This window comes from Leptodactylus fuscus, unplaced genomic scaffold, assembly GCF_031893055.1.
Source record: "Leptodactylus fuscus isolate aLepFus1 unplaced genomic scaffold, aLepFus1.hap2 HAP2_SCAFFOLD_140, whole genome shotgun sequence".
In the NCBI taxonomy this organism is placed as follows: Eukaryota; Metazoa; Chordata; class Amphibia; order Anura; family Leptodactylidae; genus Leptodactylus; species Leptodactylus fuscus.
The window spans coordinates 82,110-103,681 of NW_027440162.1; the positions used below are offsets into that span (position 1 = coordinate 82,110).

The 21,572-nt window shown below is 53.1% G+C and overlaps 1 protein-coding gene across 1 annotated transcript; it reads left to right on the top strand.

Moving 5' to 3' along the window:
* The first annotated feature begins 1,145 nt into the window (after positions 1–1,145).
* LOC142187213 (ephrin-A1-like) lies at positions 1,146–13,605 on the top strand. The gene is given in 8 exon segments (XM_075261467.1): positions 1,146–1,240; positions 10,446–10,488; positions 10,490–10,533; positions 10,535–10,598; positions 10,600–10,744; positions 12,229–12,294; positions 12,748–12,798; positions 13,027–13,605. Coding segments are annotated over 8 exon segments (681 nt in total). The 3' UTR covers positions 13,200–13,605.
* Positions 13,606–21,572: the final 7,967 nt, after the last annotated feature.

Here is a 21,572-nt window from a genome sequence, read left to right on the forward strand (position 1 = left end):
GGGGGTCCCCTATATCTCTGTATAGTGAGGGGGTCTCCTATATCTCTGTATAGTGAGGGGGGTCCCCTATATTTCTGTATAATGAGGGGGGTCCCCTATATCTCTGTATAGTGAGGGGGGTCCCCTATATCTCTGTATAGTGAGGGGGGTCTCCTATATCTCTGTATAGTGAGGGGGGTCCCCTATATTTCTGTATAGTGAGGGGGGTCCCCTATATCTCTGTATACTGAGGGGGTCCCCTATATCTCTGTATAGTGAGGGGGGTCCCCTATATCTCTGTATAGTGAGGGGGGTCCCCTATATCTCTGTATAGTGAGGGGGGTGTCCTATATCTCTGTATAGTGAGGGGGTCTCCTATATCTCTGTATAGTGAGGGGGGTCCCCTATATCTCTGTATAGTGAGGGGGGTCCCCTATATCTCTGTATAGTGAGGGGGGGTCCCCTATATCTCTGTATAGTGAGGGGGGGTCCCCTATATCTCTGTATAATGAGGGGGGGTCCCCTATATCTCTGTATAGTGAGGGGGTCCCCTATATCTCTGTATAGTGAGGGGGGGTCCCCTATATCTCTGTATAGTGAGGGGGGTCCCCTATAGCTCTGTATAGTGAGGGGGGTCCCCTATATCTCTGTATAGTGAGGGGGGTCCCCTATATCTCTGTATAGTGAGGGGGGGTCCCCTATATCTCTGTATAGTGAGGGGGGGTCCCCTATATCTCTGTATAGTGAGGGGGGTCCCCTATATCTCTGTATAGTGAGGGGGGTCCCCTATATCTCTGTATAGTGAGGGGGGTCCCCTATATCTCTGTATAGTGAGGGGGGGTCCCCTATATCTCTGTATAGTGAGGGGGGTCCCCTATATCTCTGTATAGTGAGGGGGGGTCCCCTATATCTCTGTATAGTGAGGGGGTCCCCTATATCTCTGTATAGTGAGGGGGTCCCCTATATCTCTGTATACATACCTCTGTACGTCACTACAGCACATGCGGGTGATATTCTGGGATCGTCTGTGAAGAGACGGCGGGCCACACCCCTTTATTACCATAGAGGCGGAGCCGTACAGAAGCTTCCACCCCCTGATTAGCATGTAGACGGGGCCTGTATATAAGCCGCACAATCCTCCTCCCCCTCTCAGACACTGTACAGACATGGAGCTGAGTGTTTGGTGGATTCTGCTCTTACTCTGCGCCTGGGCTGCGGCTTCCGATATACACACCGTGTACTGGAACAGCACCAACAGGAGGTGAGTGCAATACTCTGCAGGGACTACTGGGGGTGCACTGTCCTTATAGGGGTGCAATACACTGCAGAGGCTACTGGGGGTGCACTGCCCTTATTGGGGTGCAATACTCTGCAGGGGCTACTGGGGGAGCAATGTCCTTATTGGGGTGCAATACTCTGCAGAGACTACTAGGGGTGCAATATTGTGCAGTCACTACTGTGGGTGCACTGTCCTCCTAGGGGTTGGGGGCTTTGGGGGAATGCTCTGCAGGTAATACTGGGGGTGCACTGTCCTTATAGGGGTGCAATACTGTGCAGGGAATACGGGTGGTGCACTGTCCGCCTGGGGGGAATGCTCTGCAGGGACTACTGGTGGTGCACTGTCCTCCTAGGGGTGTAATGCTCTGCAGGGTCTGAGGACTCTGGGTGCACTGTCCTCACTGTTTTGTGAAGTTGTGATATTCTGCAGTGTTAATGCCATCCTGTACTAGTGTGTTGTGCAATGATCTGTGCTAGAAGTAATGTTCTGCTTGTCCTGGACAGTAAGGGGGACTGTGCAGTGTGGGAAGACTCAGCAGTAATGCTCTGCAGCCCCAGTACTATTGGGGTAATGCTCTGCAGCTCCTGGTACCTGCGGCTCTGCCCCCGGTTCTTAGTCATGATCTCTCAATAACTCATCAGGTGTCGGGAAGGCAAAACTCTACAATACTGTCCTGTGAGGTCATCACTGCTGTACTAGGACTATGTGTGAGGTCATCACTGCTGTACTCGGACTATGTGTGAGGTCATCACTGCTGGACTAGGACTATGTGTGAGGTCATCACTGCTGTACTAGGACTATGTGTGAGGTCATCACTGCTGTACTCGGACTATGTGTGAGGTCATCACTGCTGGACTAGGACTATGTGTGAGGTCATCACTGCTGTACTCGGACTGTGTGATGTCATCACTGCTGTACTCGGACTGTGTGATGTCATCACTGCTGGACTAGGACTATGTGTGAGGTCATCACTGCTGGACTAGGACTATGTGTGAGGTCATCACTGCTGTACTAGGACTGTGTGATGTCATCACTGCTGTACTCGGACTGTGTGATGTCATCACTGCTGTACTCGGACTGTGTGATGTCATCACTGCTGGACTAGGACTATGTGTGAGGTCATCACTGCTGGACTAGGACTATGTGTGAGGTCATCACTGCTGTACTAGGACTGTGTGTGAGGTCATCACTGCTGTACTCGGACTGTGTGTGAGGTCATCACTGCTGTACTCGGACTGTGTGTGAGGTCATCACTGCTGTACTCGGACTGTGTGTGAGGTCATCACTGCTGTACTCGGACTGTGTGTGAGGTCATCACTGCTGTACTCGGACTGTGTGTGAGGTCATCACTGCTGTACTAAGACTGTGTGTGAGGTCATCACTGCTGTACTAAGACTGTGTGTGAGGTCATCACTGCTGTACTAGGATTGTGTGAGGTCATCACTGCTGTACTAGGACTATGTGATGTCATCACTGCTGTACTAGGATTGTGTGATGTCATCACTGCTGTACTAGGATTGTGTGATGTCATACGTATGTACAGTATATAACACCCTCCTGTCACCAGTATACAGGTATTCTCTTGCCATATACTACCTGGGGGAGGGGCAGTTCACAGAGGGGATATTGTCCAGGGACTGTGGAGGGTGAGGGGTCATGGACAGCCCCGGACATCACACAACTGGTCTGAGCCTGTCTGACATTGTGCTAGTGATCAGTGGTGAACACGGGGACTGTGGGATCTAGTGATATACTGGACAGAAAACACGGAGACTGTGGGATCTAGTGATATACTGGACAGAAAACAGGAGGACTGTGGGATCTAGTGATATACTGGACAGAAAACACGGAGACTGTGGGATCTAGTGATATACTGGACAGAAAACAGGAGGACTGTGGGATCTAGTGATATACTGGACAGAAAACAGGAGGACTGTGGGATCTAGTGATATACTGGACAGAAAACACGGAGACTGTGGGATCTAGTGATATACTGGACAGAAAACAGGAGGACTGTGGGATCTAGTGATATACTGGAAAGAAAACAGGAGGACTGTGGGATCTAGTGATATACTGGACAGAAAACACGGAGACTGTGGGATCTAGTGATATACTGGACAGAAAACACGAGGACTGTGGGATCTAGTGATATACTGGACAGAAAACAGGAGGACTGTGGGATCTAGTGATATACTGGGCAGAAAACACGAGGACAGTGGGATCTAGTGATATACTGGACAGAAAACACAAGGACTGTGGGATCTAGTGATATACTGGACAGAAAACACAAGGACTGTGGGATCTAGTGATATACTGGACAGAAAACACGAGGACTGTGGGATCTAGTGATATACTGGGCAGAAAACACGAGGACAGTGGGATCTAGTGATATACTGGACAGAAAACACGAGGGCTGTGGGATCTAGTGATATACTGGACAGAAAACACGAGGGCTGTGGGATCTAGTGATATACTGGGCAGAAAACACGAGGACAGTGGGATCTAGTGATATACTGGACAGAAAACACGAGGACTGTGGGATCTAGTGATATACTGGACAGAAAACACGAGGACTGTGGGATCTAGTGATATACTGGACAGAAAACACGAGGACTGTGGGATCTAGTGATATACTGGACAGAAAACACGAGGACTGTGGGTTCTAGTGATATACTGGACAGAAAACAGGAGGACTGTGGGATCTAGTGATATACTGGGCAGAAAACACGAGGACTGTGGGATCTAGTGATATACTGGGCAGAAAACACGAGGACTGTGGGATCGAGAGATATACTGGACAGAAAACAGGAGGACTGTGGGATCTAGTGATATACTGGGCAGAAAACAGGAGGACTGTGGGATCTAGTGATATACTGGGCAGAAAACAGGAGGACTGTGGGATCTAGTGATATACTGGACAGAAAACACGAGGACTGTGGGATCTAGTGATATACTGGGCAGAAAACACGAGGACTGTGGGATCTAGTGATATACTGGGCAGAAAACAGGAGGACTGTGGGATCTAGTGATATACTGGGCAGAAAACAGGAGGACTGTGGGATCTAGTATTATACTGGACAGAAAACACAAGGACAGTGGGATCTAGTGATATACTGGACAGAAAACACAAGGACAGTGGGATCTAGTGATATACTGGACAGAAAACACAAGGACAGTGGGATCTAGTGATATACTGGACAGAAAACACAAGGACTGTGGGATCTAGTGATATACTGGACAGAAAACACGGAGACTGTGGGATCTAGTGACACTGGGCAGTAAATACAAGGACTGTGGGATCTAGTGGCATGCTGGATAGTAAGCACGAGGATTGTGGGATCTAGTGACACACTGGGCAGTAAACACGAGGACTGTGGGATCTAGTGATGTACTGGGCAGTAAATACAAGGACTGTGAGATCTAGTGACACTGGCAGTAAATACAAGGACTGTGGGATCTAGTGACACGCTGGATAGTAAATGCGAGGACTGTGGGATCTAGTGACACACTGGGCAGTAAACACAAGGACTGTGGGATCTAGTGACACGCTGGATAGTAAACACGAGGATTGTGGGATCTAGTGACACGCTGGATAGTAAACGCGAGGACTGTGGGATCTAGTGACACTGGTCAGTAAACACGGGGACAGTGGGATCTAGTGAAATACTGGGCAGTAAACACGGGACTGTGGGATCTAGTAACACATTGGGCAGTAAACATGAGGACTGTGGGATCTAGTGATATACTGGGCAGTAAACACGGGGACTGTGAGATCTAGTGACACGCTGGATAGTAAACATGAGGACTGTGGGATCTAGTGACACTCTGGATAGTAAACATGAGGACTGTGGGATCTAGTAACACGCTGGATAGTAAACACCAGGGCTGTGGGATTTAGTGATATACTGGGCAGTAAACACGAGGACTGTGGGATCTAGTGACACACTGGACAGTAAACATGAGGACTGTGGGATCTAGTTATATACTGGGCAGTAAACACAAGGAGTGTGGGATCTAGTGACACGCTGGATAGTAAACACGAGGACTGTGAGATCTAGTGACATGCTGGGCAGTAAACAAGAGGACTGTGGAATCTAGTGACACACTGGGCTATAAATACAAGGACTGTGGGATCTAGTGACACGCTGGATAGTAAACACGAGGACTGTGAGATCTAGTGACATGCTGGGCAGAAAACACGAGGACTGTGGGATCTAGTGACACACTGGGCTATAAATACAAGGACTGTGGGATCTAGTGACACACTGGGCTATAAATACAAGGACTGTGGGATCTAGTGACACGCTGGATAGTAAACACGAGGACTGTGGGATCTAGTGACATGCTGGGCAGTAAATACAAGGACTGTGGGATCTAGTGACACACTGGGCAGTAAATACAAGGACTGTGGGATCTAGTGACACACTGGACAGTAAACACGAGGACTGTGGGATCTAGTGATATACTGGGCAGTAAACACGAGGACTGTGGGATCTAGTGACACGCTGGATAGTAAACACAAGGACTGTGGGATCTAGTGATATACTGGGCAGTAAACACAAGGACTGTGGGATCTAGTGACACTCTAGATAGTAAACATGAGGACTGTGGGATCTAGTGACACGCTGGGCAGTAAACACGAGGACTGTGGGATCTAGTGATATACTTACCCTTCTGTAGCAGTACAAGGACAGTGCACCTGCGGAGGAGCCGCTCTGTATTTGTGTACTGGGGATTATACAGCAGATCAACACTTTACTAATGCAGAAGAGCAAAGACACTCTGGGTGTAGTGTAATAGTACACATGATGGGGGAGTAGTACTACGGGGTCACAGGATGGGGGAGTAGTACTACGGGGTCACACACAGGATGGGGGAGTAGTACTATGGGGTCACATGATGGGGGGGAGTAGTACTATGGGGTCACATGATGGGGGGAATATTACTATGGGGTCACATGATGGGGGAGTAGTACTATGGGGTCACATGATGGGGGGAGTAGTACTATGGGGTCACAGGATGGGGGAGTAGTACTATGGGGTCACATGATGGGGGGAGTAGTACTATGGGGTCACACACAGGATGGGGGAGTAGTACTATGGGGTCACACACAGGATGGGGGAGTAGTACTATGGGGTCACAGGATGGGGGAGTAGTACTATGGGGTCACAGGATGGGGGAGTAGTACTATGGGGTCACACTGTAGTAATGATGATGGGGGGAGTAGTACTATGTGGTGTGAGGGGGGGGGGTGTTACTATGTAGTGTGAGGGGGGGGGTATTATTGTGTAGTGTGAGGGGGGGTATTACTATGTAGTGTGAGGGGGGGGTATTACTATGTAGTGTGAGGGGGGGTATTACTGTGTAGTGTGGGGGGTATTACTGTGTAGTGTGAGGGGGGTATTATTATATAGTGTGAGGTGTGGGGGGTATTACTGTGTAGTGTGAGGGGGGGTATTACTATATAGTGTGGGGGGTATTATTGTGTAGTGTGAGGGGGGGTATTACTATGTAGTGTGGGGGGGTATTACTATGTAGTGGTGGGGGGGTATTACTATGTAGTGGGGGGGGGGTATTACTATGTAGTGGGGGGGGGTATTACTATGTGGGGGGGGGGTATTACTATGTAGGGGGGGGGGGGTGTTCAGACACTTTGCTGCCAGTCCTTGTTTTTTCCTTTAAGGAAGGCGTCTCCGGAAGTCTCCCCTTGGGCCCTTTCCTTTCTCACCGCCTGCAGCCCCTCCTTCCTCTCTGGCCATTACTCGCGGGCTCGGTGCCAGGCGGTGTGTTGGGGGGGTCGCTGGTTGTCAGCTCTGTGGCCCAGGTATGGCTGTCACTAATAGGCAGGTAGAACAACTGGTATTGTGGGCTGCTGCAGCCATCCGCAGGCAAAACAAGCTGCGGCCTCGCCCGTCCCTGCCGCTCCGCCTGCACATTCCCAGCAACTCCCAGGAGCTTGCACTCTACAGCTGCAGCGCCGGCCTCACACTTGGCTCCTACACAGGGGTGCAGCCCCGCGAGGGGGCTTATCTGCCCGTCAGGCTCAGGTTACCGGGTGAAAAGTGGAATTTCCAGTTTCATAAACTCTGAGCAAAGTTTGTGAGCGGGCGCAAACCTGCCCCCCACTGACCCAAAACACGTCAGGAGGTACCCCGAAAAGGCAGCACCAACAAGAGTTATCAGCAGGGACCCCCCAACATGGCCTCTGAGGAGTCGGGGTGCACAGGAGGGAAGGGGGGGTATATCAGCCGACTGGGCCCCAATGGCTGAGGAGTCAGGGTACAGGGAGGGGGGTGATGTCGGAAGAGTTGGGTGCACAGTATGGGGGGGGGGGTGATATCAGACTGGGCCCCAATGGCTGAGGAGTCAGGGTACGGGGAGGGGGGTGATGTCGGAGGAGTCGGGGTGCACAGTATGGGGGGGGGGAGATATCAGCAGACGGGGCCCCAATGTCTGAGGAGTCGGGGTACGGAGAGGGGGGTGATGTCTGAAGAGTCGGGGTGCACAGTATGGGGGGGGGGTGATATCAGACGGGGCCCCAATGTCTGAGGAGTCGGGGTACGGGGAGGGGGGTGATGTCTGAAGAGTCGGGGTGCACAGTATGGGGGGGGGGTGATATCAGACGGGGCCCCAATGTCTGAGGAGTCGGGGTACGGGGAGGGGGGTGATGTCGGAGGAGTCGGGGTGCACAGTATGGGGGGGGGGGATATCAGCAGACGGGGCCCCAATGTCTGAGGAGTCGGGGTACGGAGAGGGGGGTGATGTCTGAAGAGTCGGGGTGCACAGTATGGGGGGGGGGGGGTGATATCAGACGGGGCCCCAATGTCTGAGGAGTCGGGGTACGGGGAGGGGGGTGATGTCTGAAGAGTCGGGTGCACAGTATGGGGGGGGGTGATATCAGCAGACGGGACCCCAATGTCTGAGGAGTCGGGGTATGAGGAGGGGGGTTTCGTCGGAGGAGTTGGGGTGCACAGTAGGGGGAGGGGGGTGATATCAGCAGACAGGGCCCCAATGTCTGAGGAGTCAGGGTACGGGGAGGGGGGTGATTTCTGAACAGTCGGGGTGCACAGTATGGGGGGGTGATATCAGCAGACGGGGCCCCAATGTCTGAGGAGTCGGGGTACGGGGAGGGGGGTGATTTCTGAAGAGTCGGGGTGCACAGTATGGGGGGGTGATAGCAGACGGGGCCCCAATGTCTGAGGAGTCAGGGTACGGGGAGGGGGGTGATGTCTGAAGAGTCGGGGTGCACAGTATGGGGGGGTGATATCAGACGGGGCCCCAATGTCTGAGGAGTCAGGGTACGGGGAGGGGGGTGATTTCTGAAGAGTCGGGGTGCACAGTATGGGGGGGTGATAGCAGCAGACGGGACCCCAATGTCTGAGGAGTCGGGGTACGGGGAGGGGGGTGATGTCTGAAGAGTCGGGGTGCACAGTATGGGGGGGGTGATAGCAGACGGGGCCCCAATGTCTGAGGCGCAGGGTGGCGGTTTGGGAAATGTTGTCAGAACGTTGCGACTTTCCTTGTTGTCAGATGTCAGTCCAAAGACAAGAGGAGGCGGCGTCGTGGTTGCGTTGCGGGGCCGAGCACTTTCTACCTCCTCACTTTTTAAGAAGGCGTCCTGTTCCCGTCCGTCCCTCCCTCCCCCCGTCCGCAGACAATGCTCTGGGCTGTAAACAGGGAGTCATCGGCCACAATGCGCCTCTCACTGAAAGCAAACAGAGATTTGTGGCCCCGGGAGCGCAGCCTAAAATCACAGGGCCGCTCCGCCCCACTATCGGGGCCAGTAACTGATTAACTCAGGGTTACGTGCTGAGCACAACACCCTGCGCCGCGCTCACGCCCCCCGCCCCGCGCCAGCTCTGCTCGCACTAAAGAGCCTCTTGTCCTGGGGACACTCGGCAGAGGCCACCCCACCTTATCCAGAGGACTCGCCACATCCTTCCCGGCCGTCCGTGTGGTCCCAATAAAAGGACTGGCCCTGAATGGCCGCCGCAGTGAATAGCAGAGCCGTGTGTGTCGCCCTACAATTAGGAGGAATTACCGTGGACACGCTGCGCTCCATTAGGGCCCTCGCCTTTCATTCCTGATAATTGCTTCAGGGCACCCAAACAGCGAGGGGGCTGGGGGGGCGGGGGGCTAGGGACTTAGGTCACTTACAAACTGCGAAAAATACAGATGCCCCTTCATGACCCCTGGGCTTAGTGTGCGGGACCTCTGGACAGGACATTGTGGGGGGCTCCTTGGCGCCCCTACTACTAGTCAGAGGTGTCTCCGAACCTATACACAGACTCCCAGTGGCGGGGATGGTTCGCCCCCGCAGCGGGGGGTGCATGTGTGTGACGTGTGTCGGGTCAGGCTGGGGGTCGGGTATAGTCCTTTGTGTACTTATCACATCTCCATAACAATAGCAGTGCCCCGCCGCACTGTGTACACTCCATTCTACCCCCACCAGAGGGGGCTGGGCAGTATCTAGCCCACACACACCATGCAGGGCCGTCACCCAGCTTTCCCGCACTCCAGCTGGATAGTAGACTTGTGATGAGAAATGACGCTGCTGTGTTTTCGGGAAAATCTGAGGTGGAGAACTTCGCCTTATCTCCTCCGAGACGTATGACTGTGAGATTGGCTGAGACATCCTGCGCACGTTGCGCAAGACTCCAGCCGGGGCCAAGATATTCCCACCTGACACTGCCGCTGTGATAAACATCATTAACCCCATGCATGTCTGGCGGGAGAGCGGAGCACCGGGGGCGCAGTGTCTTCCTGTTTTTTTGGGGATCGCTCTTCACCTGGCCGCCTCGGCTGACTCATCATTACACATCAGCTCTTTTCATCGCCCGGGGTCACGTTGCAGGCTCGGGGCCACGGTTCACTCCGCAGGAAGCCATGTTTGTCAACAGAAAGTGCTCACTCCAAAATTCCAGGTGCCGAGTCAATTCTCACGTCATCTCTGAGATCAGACGCTCACCCCGGCCCCCGGCTGACTTGTTGTCGCACGCCCCCCCTCGAAATACAATGTTATCACCGACACCAAATGCCCACCAATCAGCACCAAGGTGCTAAAAGGGTTAATGTAGAGTGCGACGTGTGACCCTCCACACCCTCAATCACCACAGGGTACGGTTTTAGGTCGTTACCCTCCACAGTCCCAATAACCATCCCTCCCGTCTCCTCTCTCCCTCCGCAGCTTCTGGACGGACTACACCATACAAGTCCAACTCAAAGACTACCCTAGATATCGTGTGCCCGCATTACGAAGAGGAGCGGCAGGGGGGGCGCTACCGTGGAGAGATACACGCTGTTCTTGGTAGACTATGAGGAATATGTCACCTGCAAGCCGCGTCTCCAAGAACCAGGTCCGATGGGAGTGTAACAACCCCTTCAAATCTCAACGGCCCCCACCAAGTTCCGGGGAGAAGCTTCAGAAGTTCACGGCCTTCAGTCTGGGCAAGGAGTTTAAGGAGGGGCACAGCTACTACTATATCTGTAAGTGCCCACAGCGGGGTCAGACGTCACCACCGGGATCTGTCCTGGGGGGGGGGATTGTGGCCTACAAAGATGGGATCTGTCCTGGGTGGGGGGATCGTGGTCTACAAAGATGGGATCTATCCTGGGTGATGGGGTGACCATGCTTGAATACTGGAAGGTATCCTAGGTCGGGGGTGTGTGACTCGGTTAGACACTGGGATCTGTCCTGGGTGGGGGGTCACATAGGGTCTAGGACACTGGGATCTGTCCTGGGTGGGGGGTCACATAGGGTCTAGGACACTGGGATCTGTCCTGGGTGTGGGGGGTCACATAGGGTCTAGGACACTGGGATCTGTCCTGGGTGGGGGTCACATAGGGTCTAGGACACTGGGATCTGTCCTGAGTTTGGGGGGGGGTGACTCAGTCAGACAATGGGATCTGTCCTGGGTGGGGGGATCGTGGTCTACAAAAGATGGGATCTATCCTGGGTGATGGGGTGACCATGCTTGAATACTGGAATGTATCCTAGGTCGGGGTGTGTGACTCGGTTAGACACTGGGATCTGTCCTGGGTGGGGGGGTCACATAGGGTCCAGGACACTGGGATCTGTCCTGAGTTTGGGGGGTGTGACTTGGTCAGACACTGGGATCTGTCCTGGGTGGGGGGTCACATAGGGTCTAGGACACTGGGATCCGTCCTGGGTGGGGGGTCACATAGGGTCTAGGACACTGGGATCCGTCCTGGGTGGGGGTCACATAGGGTCTAGGACACTGGGATCCGTCCTGGGTGGGGGGTCACATAGGGTCTAGGACACTGGGATCCGTCCTGGGTGGGGGGTCACATAGGGTCTAGGACACTGGGATCCGTCCTGGGTGGGGGGTCACATAGGGTCTAGGACACTGGGATCTGTCCTGGGTGGGGGGTCACATAGGGTCTAGGACACTGGGATCTGTCCTGAGTTTGGGGGGTTGTGACTTGGTCAGACAATGGGATCAGTCCTGGGTGGGGGGGTCACATAGGGTCTAGGACACTGGGATCTGTCCTGAGTTTGGGGGGTGTCACTCGGTCAGACACTAGGATCTGTCCTGGGTGGGGGGTGACGATCCTGAGACTTGCTTTCCCACACAAGGCGACCACACGAGCCCCCCCTCTGGCTGTGACGCAGCTGTGTTTTGGGGGATCCAGCCTATAATCCCCGTCTTTGTATGGGAATCTCAGCTCTGGGGATAAGTCCCTGCTGGCACCGAGACGGCACATGCACGGGCAGGACGCAGCGGGTGGGGGGCAGGCCTGTCTCTACACGCGGCCTAGGTGTGTCCTGTCAGATCCAGAAGTCTCTCCTGACAGATTCCGAGCCTGAGAAATCAGGACAATGAATAATCTCCTGCAGCAGAAAGGAAAACACTGGGGGAGGGGTCCGGCCGGGACATTGTCCTCTCTTGTGTGTCAGGGGCTCGTCCGGGGGTCTTCTGCTCTGACGACATCTCCTCTTATCCTTACAGCTAAACCCATCCACCATCACGGGGAGTCCTGCATGAAGCTGAAGGTCCAAGTCGGCAGCAAAGCCAGTAAGTCACTGACCAGGCCGGTGTGGGCGTCCATGCTGGGCAGACGATCCCGGGGTATGAGGGTGGACTCCCATTTCTGAAGGATTGGACATATCTAATCCAACAGCCTGATCCTTAGTCCCTGACCTCTACCACCGGAGAACAGTCCGGACATCGCATTAGGTGGAATCTCCACATCAGCAGGCTTGGCCAACAATATTCTTCTGTCTATGGCCACCACCATGGCAGACACGTGGGATTGGACATGCTGAAATCCAACAGCCTGATCCTTATTTGTTGAGATAGCTATTGCCCGAGTCGACACGTCCCCATACACGTTACGGTCGGTCTTGCCACATCAGCGGGCTTGGCTAATGTTCTTGCCATGTCTACGGCCACCACCATGGCAGACTGGTCTTGTCGGAGTCGTAGGCCGCGGAGCCGGTGCTCATCTCTCTTCTCTTGTCTTTACAGCTCAACAGCCGGCGACTAATGTACACACTCCGAGGGCCCGCCCCGTGGCAGGTAAGAATCCAGCGAGCGTAGACTGGGGCAGCCGGCCATAGGAGCGCTCCCCGAGGACCGCAGTCTCTCGTTTTCCGCCCATCCTCCTTAATCCATGAAAATCAGGACCAGATGCCGCAGTCCATCCCTGAGCAGCTGCGGGCGGGCGGGCGGGCGGGGGGGTCGTATAAGGTGTCTGATTCTTAAGGAGTACCAGATGAAGGCTCTGACATGATCTTGTATTTCCAGATGACCCGGCGGTGGCACTTCCCGATGTCCAGAAGAGCGTGGCCCACAACGCTGCCCCCAGATCGGTCGCGCTGGCGCTCTGCGGCCTCTTACTGCCTTTACTCTTTGCTCTCGGGACTATGATGGAATATTCCGGAACGTCGGCTGTAAATACGATAATACTGGAAATGTAGCAACTGACGGATGGCCGAGTCAGGTGACCAAAGAACGCCACGTAGACGCACAATACGTATCTGTAGCCAAAGAACATATGAAGGTGTGCACAGCGGCCGCACCACGAGCGGATGCAGGACTGTACCGCGCAGGGGCGGATCTCTCAGCAGAATCTCGCCGGAAGGGATCTGCGTCCTGTCCCCTGGCAATCTCTATGAGATGGTGGATGACGGCGGCGGCGGCAGTGACAGTATTGGCCCCCGCGGAGGGCCCCCGCCCCCCTAGTGTAGCGCTCTGTATATATGTAAATGATAGAGTATATTTTATAGAAGACTGGATATATGAGATAGTGACTGCGCCCTGCGGGGAGAGCGCTGTATATATGTACAGGACAAGGACTCGTAGACGCTTTTATAGGACTGCACATTTTTTTATGTTCTCTAATAAAAGAAAGAAATCTTGAGATTTTGTGGATTTTGTCGTTTCTTCCGGACGTGATACATGGCGAGCCCCGCACGAGGGCCAGGAGGGCACCCGACCCCTCATAAAGGCCGCACTGTTGTTCTAATCCACGGCCTCAGATTACCAGGTCTCATGACACGGCAGGGAGGTGCCCCAAAGCTCTACACGGGACAACAGCGCCCCCTGCTGGACAGACAACAATCACAAGGGCTAAGGAGGGGGGAGGGAGCGGCACAAAGAGGCAACACACAGCCCGCACCGCGACTAATCCGGTATCACAGCCACATGACTACACTAAGTATCAGCTCACACGGCAGGAAGAATTCACAGAGGAACACAACACGCCAAAGGTGTCCTGTGTATATCTGGGTGTTGTATACTGTGAGGTGCCCTGTGTATATCTGGGTGTTGTATACTGTGAGGTGGCCCTGTGTACAGTGTTGGCCAAAAGTATCGCCCCCTGCAGTCCTGTCAGATAATCCTCCGCTGTCCCCCAGATAATGATTACACAGCACAGACTCTTATATAGTATATAAGTGACACAGGGTATATACAGTATAAGTATCGCCCCCTGCAGTCCTGTCAGTTAATCCCCGGTGTCCCCCAGATAATGATTTACACAGCACAAACTCTTTGGTAATATCTTCAGTTATTTTGCTTGCAATGAAAAAACACAAAAGAGAATGAAAAAAAAGTCACATCATTGATCATTTTACACAAAACTCCAGAACTGGTGCGGACAGAAGTATTGGCGCCCTCAGCCTAAATACTTGGTCGCACAACCTTTAGACACAATAACTGCGCACAACCGCTTCCGCTAACCAAGACCCTTCTTCTTTGGCAAACTGCTCGCGGTCCCCCCTGAGATGTGAAGGGGGCCTTCTCCAAACTGCCACCAAGAGATCTCTCCCCCTCCCCCACAGGTGTTCTATGGGATTCAGGGCTGGACTCATTGCTGCCACTTTACAAGTCTCCAGGGCTTTCTCTCACCACCATTTTCTAGTGCTGACCTGAAGTGTGTTTTGGGTCCTTGTCCTGCTGGAAGAGCCCTGACCTCTGAGGGAGACCCCGCTTTCTCACACTGGGCCCTACATGATGCTGCACAATGTATTGGTCGTCTTCAGACTTCATAATGCCATGCACACGGTCAAGCAGTCCAGTGCCAGAGGCAGCAAAGCCACCCCAAACCATCAGGGACCTCCGCCATGTCTGACTGTAGGGGGCGTCTTCTTCTCTTTTTCCTGTAATCTCTATGTTGAGGCCTTCTCCTACTTTTGTCTCCTCTGACCAGAGAACATTCTTCCAGAACGGTTCTGGCTTTCTCAGATAAGTTTTGGCAAACTCCAGCCTGGCTTCTGTCTGTGGGTAAGAAGTGGGGTCTTCCGGGGTCTCCTACCATACAGTCCCTTCTCATTCAGACGCTGACGCTGGATAGTACGGGGTGACACTGTTGTCCCCTCGGACTGCAGGGCAGCTTGGACTTGTTTGGATGTTAGTCGCGGTTCTTTATCCGCCATCCGCACAATCTTGCGGTGAAATCTCTGGTCAATGTTTCTTTTGCGTCCACATCTCGGGAGGTTAGCCACAGGGCCATGGGCTTTACACTTCTTACTGACACTGCGCACGGTAGACACAGGAACATTCAGGGCTTTGCAGATGGACTTGTAGCCTTGAGATTGCTCGGGCTTCCTCACAATTTTGCTTCCCAAGTCCTCAGACAGTTCTTTGGTCTTCTTTCTTTTCTCCATGCTCAATGTGGTCACACAAGGACACAGGACAGAGGTGGAGTCAACTTTAATCCATTTCAACTGGCTGCAAGTGTGATTTAGTTATTGCCACCACCTGTTAGGTGCCTCAGGTAAGTAACAGGTGCTGTTAATCACACAAATTACAGAAGCATCACATGATTTCTCAGACAGTGCCAATACTTTTGTCCACCCCCTTTTTATGTTTGCTGTGGAATTATATCCAATTTGGCTTTCTGACAATTCTTTTTGTGGTTTTCCATTGAAGACAAATTAAATGAAGAAAATACCAAAGAATTTGTGACTGTAATCATTATCTGGAAGAACACGAGTATTATCTGACAGAACTGCAGGGGGGGCGATACTTCTGGACAACACTGTATATCTGGGTGTTGTATACTGTGAGGTGTCCTGTGTATATCTGGGTGTTGTATACTGTGAGGTGTCCTGTGTATATATCTGGGTGTTGTATACTGTGAGGTGTCCTGTGTATATATCTGGGTGCTGTATACTGTGCGGTGTCCTGTGTATATATCTGGGTGTTGTATACTGTGAGGTGTCCTGTGTATATCTGGGTTTTGTATACTGTGAGGTGTCCTGTGTATATCTGGGTGTTGTATACTGTGAGGTGTCCTGTGTATATCTGGGTGCTGTATACTGTGAGGTGTCCTGTGTATATCTGGGTGTTGTATACTGTGAGGTGTCCTGTGTATATCTGGGTGTTGTATACTGTGCGGTGTCCTGTGCATATCTGGGTGCTGTATACTGTGAGGTGTCCTGGGTATATCTGGGTGCTGTATACTGTGAGGTGTCCTGGGTATATCTGGGTGCTGTATACTGTGAGGTGCCCTGGGTATATCTGGGTGCTATATACTGTGAGGTGTCCTGGGTATATCTGGGTGCTGTATACTGTGAGGTGTCCTGTACATATCTGGGTGTTGTATACTGTGAGGTGTCCTGTGTATATCTGGGTGCTGTATACTGTGGGGTGTCCTGTGTATATCTGGGTATTGTATACTGTGAGGTGTCCTGTGTATATCTGGGTGCTATATACTGTGAGTTGTCCTGTATATATCTGGGTGCTGTATACTGTGAGGTGTCCTGTGTAATATCTGGGGTGCTATATACTGTGAGTTGTCCTGTATATATCTGGGTGCTGTATACTGTGAGGTGTCCTGTGTATATCTGGGGTGTTGTATACAGTCGGGTGATCGGGGTGTTGTATACAGTCGGGTGTTCGGGGTGCTGCATACAGTCGGGTGGTCGGGGTGCTGTATACAGTCGGGTGTTCGGGGTGTTGTATACAGTCGGGAATATCTGGGTGTTGTATACACTCGGGTGTTCGGGGTGTTGTATACAGTCGGGGTGTTCGGGGTGTTGTATACAGTCGGGAATATCTGGGTGTTGTATACACTCGGGGTGTTCGGGGTGTTGTATACAGTCGGGTGTTCGGGGTGCTGTATACAGTCGGGTGTTCGGGGTGTTGTATACAGTCGGGTGTTCGGGGTGCTGTATACACTCGGGTGTTCGGGGTGCCAGATACAGGCGGGTTTTCGGGGTGCCGTATACACTCAGGTGTTCGGGGTGTTGTATACACTCGGGTGTTCGGGGTGTTGTATACACTCGGGTGTTCGGGGTGCTGTATACAGTCGGGTGTTCGGGGTGTTGTATACAGTCGGGTGTTCGGGGTGTTGTATACACTCGGGTGTTCGGGGTGCTGTATACAGTCGGGTGTTCGGGGTGTTGAATACAGTGGGGTGTCCTGTGTATATCTGGGTGTTGTATACAGTCGGGTGTTCGGGGTGTGGTATACAGTCGGGTGTTCGGGGTGTTGTATACACTCGGGTGTTCGGGGTGTTGTATACACTCGGGTGTTTGGGGTGCTGTATACAGTCGGGTGTTCAGGGTGTTGAATTCAGTGGGGTGTCCTGTGTATATCTGGGTGTTGTATACAGTCGGGTGTTTGGGGTGTTGTATACAATCGGGTGTTCGGGTGTTGTATACAGTCGGGTGTTCGGGGTGTTGTATACAGTCGGGTGTTCGGGGTGCTGTATACAGTCGGGTGTTCGGGGTGCTGTATACAGTCGGGTGTTCGGGGTGTTGTATACACTCGGGTGTTTGGGGTGCTGTATACAGTCGGGTGTTCAGGGTGTTGAATACAGTGGGGTGTCCTGTGTATATCTGGGTGTTGTATACAGTCGGGTGTTTGGGGTGTTGTATACAATCGGGTGTTCGGGTGTTGTATACAGTCGGGTGTTCGGGGTGTTGTATACAGTCGGGTGTTCGGGGTGTTGTATACAGTCGGGTGTTTGGGGTGCTGTATACAGTCGGGTGTTCGGGGTGCTGTATACAGTCGGGTGTTCGGGGTGCTGTATACAGTCGGGTGTTCGGGGTGCTGTATACAGTCGGGAGTTAGGGGTGCTGTATACAGTCGGGTGTTCGGGGTGTTGTATACAGTCGGGTGTTCGGGGTGTTGAATACACTCGGGTGTTCGGGGTGTTGTATTCACTCGGGTGTTCGGGGTGTTGTATACACTCGGGTGTTCGGGGTGTTGTATACAGTCGGGTGTTCGGGGTGTTGTATACAGTCGGGAATATCTGGGTGTTGTATACACTCGGGTGTTCGGGGTGCTGTATACAGTCGGGAGTTCGGGGTGCTGTATACAGTCGGGTGTTCGGGGTGCTGTATACAGTCGGGTGTTCGGGGTGCTGTATACAGTCGGGTGTTCGGGGTGTTGTATACAGTCGGGTGTTCGGGGTGTTGTATACAGTCGGGTGTTCGGGGTGCTGTATACAGTCGGGTATTCGGGGTGTTGTATACAGTGGGGTGTCCTGTGTATATCTGGGTGCTGTATACTGTAGGGTGTTCGGGGTGCTGTATACAGTCGGGTGTCCTGTGTATATCTGGGTGCTGTATACAGTGGGGTGTTCGGGGTGCTGTATGCAGTCGGGTATTCGGGGTGTTGTATACTGTGGGGTGTCCTGTGTATATCTGGGTGCTGTATACAGTCGGGTGTTCGGGGTGCTGTATACAGTTGGGTGTTCTGGGTGTTGTATACAGTCGGGTGTTCGGGGTGCTGTATACAGTCGGGTGTTCGGGGTGTTGTATACAGTCGGGTGTTCGGGTGTTGTATACAGTCGGGTGTTCGGGTGTTGTATACAGTCGGGTGTTCGGGGTGCTGTATACAGTCGGGTGTTCGGGGTGCTGTATACAGTCGGGGTGTTTGGGGTGCTGTATACAGTCGGGTGTTCGGGGTGCTGTATACAGTCGGGTGTTCGGGGTGCTGTATACAGTCGGGTGTTCGGGGTGCTGTATACAGTCGGGTGTTCGGGGTGCTGTATACAGTCGGGTGTTCGGTGTGCTGTATACAGTCGGGTGTTCGGGGTTTTGTATACAGTCGGGTGTTCGGGGTGCTGTATACAGTCGGGTGTTCGGGGTGCTGTATACAGTCGGGAGTTAGGGGTGCTGTATACAGTCGGGTGTTCGGGGTGTTGTATACAGTCGGGTGTTCGGGGTGCTGTATACAGTCGGGTGTTCGGGGTGTTGAATACACTCGGGGTGTTCGGGGTGTTGTATTCACTCGGGTGTTCGGGGTGTTGTATACACTCGGGTGTTCGGGGTGTTGTATACAGTCGGGAGTTCGGGGTGCTGTATACAGTCGGGAGTTCGGGGTGCTGTATACAGTCGGGTGTTTGGGGTGCTGTATACAGTCGGGTGTTCGGGGTGTTGTATACAGTCGGGTGTTCGGGGTGTTGTATACAGTCGGGTGTTCGGGGTGCTGTATACAGTCGGGTATTCGGGGTGTTGTGTACAGTGGGGTGTCCTGTGTATATCTGGGTGCTGTATACTTTCGGGTGTTCGGGGTGCTGTATACAGTCGGGTGTCCTGTGTATATCTGGGTGCTGTATACAGTGGGCTGTTCGGGGTGCTGTATGCAGTAGGGTATTCGGGGTGTTGTATACTGTGGGGTGTCCTGTGTATATCTGGGTGCTGCATACAGTCGGGTGTTCGGGGTGCTGTATACAGTTGGGTGTTCTGGGTGTTGTATACAGTCGGGTGTTCGGGGAGCTGTATACAGTCGGGTGTTCGGGGTGTTGTATACAGTTGGGTGTTCGGGGTGTTGTATACAGTCAGGTGTTCGGGGTGTTGTATACAGTCGGGTGTTCGGGGTGCTGTATACAGTCGGGTGTTCGGGTGCTGTATACAGTCGGGTGTTCGGGGTGCTGTATACAGACGGGTGTTCGGGGTGTTGTATACAGTCGGGTGTTCGGGGTGCTGTATACAGTCAGGTGTTCGGGGTGCTGTATACAGTCGGGTGTTTGGGGTGCTGTATACATTCGTGTGTTCGGGGTGTTGTATACAGTCGGGTATTCGGGATGTTGTATACAGTGGGGTGTCCTGTGTATATCTGGGTGTTGTATACTGTCGGGTGTTCGGGGTGCTGTATACAGTCGGGTGTCCTGTGTATATCTGCGTGCTGTATACAGTGGGGTGTTCGGGGTGCTGTATACAGTGGGGTGTTCGGGGTGCTGTATACAGTCGGGTGTTCGGGGTGCTGTATACTGTGAGGTGTCATGTGTATATCTGGGTGCTGTATACAGTCGGGTGTTCGGGGTGCTGTATACAGTCGGGTGTTCGGGGTGCTGTATACAGTGGGGTGTCCTGTGTATATCAGGGTGCTGTATACAGTCGGGTGTTCGGGGTGTTGTATACAGTTGGGTGTTCGGGGTGCTGTATACAGTCGGGTGTTCGGGGTGCTGTATACAGTCGGGTGTTAGGGGTGTTGTATACAGTCGGGTGTTCGGGGTGTTGTATACAGTCGGGTGTTCGGGGTGTTGTATACAGTCGGGTGTTCGGGGTGCTGTATACAGTCGGGTGTTCGGGGTGTTGTATACAGTCGGGTGTTCGGGGTGCTGTATACAGTCGGGTGTTCGGGGTGCTGTATACAGTTGGGTGGTTGGGGTGCTGTATACAGTCGGGTGTTCGGGGTGTTGTATACAGTCGGGTATTCAGGGTGTTGTATACAGTGGGGTGTCCTGTGTATATCTGGGTGCTGTATACTGTCGGGTGTTCGGGGTGCTGTATACAGTCGGGTGTCCTGTGTATATCTGCGTGCTGTATACAGTGGGGTGTTCGGGGTGCTGTATACAGTCAGGTGTTCGGGGTGCTGTATGCAGTCGGGTATTCGGGGTGTTGTATACTGTGGGGTGTCCTGTGTATATCTGGGTGCTGTATACAGTCGGGTGTTCGGGGTGCTGTATACAGTCGGGTGTTCGGGGTGCTGTATACAGTTGGGTGTTCTGGGTGTTGTATACAGTGGGGTGTTCGGGGTGCTGTATACAGTCAGGTGTTCGGGGTGCTGTATACAGTCGGGTGTTTGGGGTGTTGTATGCAGCCGGGTGTTCGGGGTGTTGTATACAGTCGGGTGTTCGGGGTGCTGTATACAGTCGGGTGTTCGTGGTGTTGTATACAGTCGGGTGTTCGGGGTGTTGTATACAGTCGGGTGTTCGGGGTGTTGTATACAGTCGGGTGTTCGGTGTGCTGTATACAGTCGGGTGTTCGGGGTGCTGTATACAGTCGGGTGTTCGGGGTGCTGTATACAGTTGGGTGTTCTGGGTGTTGTATACAGTGGGGTGTTCGGGGTGCTGTATACAGTCAGGTGTTCGGGGTGCTGTATACAGTCGGGTGTTTGGGGTGTTGTATGCAGCCGGGTGTTCGGGGTGTTGTATACAGTCGGGTGTTCGGGGTGCTGTATACAGTCGGGTGTTCGTGGTGTTGTATACAGTCGGGTGTTCGGGGTGTTGTATACAGTCGGGTGTTCGGGGTGTTGTATACAGTCGGGTGTTCGGTGTGCTGTATACAGTCGGGTGTTCGGGGTGCTGTATACAGTCGGGTGTTCGGGGTGCTGTATACAGTCGGGTGTTCGGGGTGTTGTATACAGTCGGGTGTTCGGGGTTTTGTATACAGTCGGGTGTTCGGGGTTTTGTATACAGTCGGGTGTTCGGGGTGCTGTATACAGTCGGGTGTTCGGGGTGCTGTATACAGTCGGGTGTTCGGGGTGTTGTATACAGTCGGGTGTTCGGGGAGCTGTATATAGTCGGGTGTTCGGGATGCTGTATACAGTCGGGTGTTCGGGGTGTTGTATACAGTCGGGTGTTCGGGGTGTTGTATACAGTCGGGTGTTCG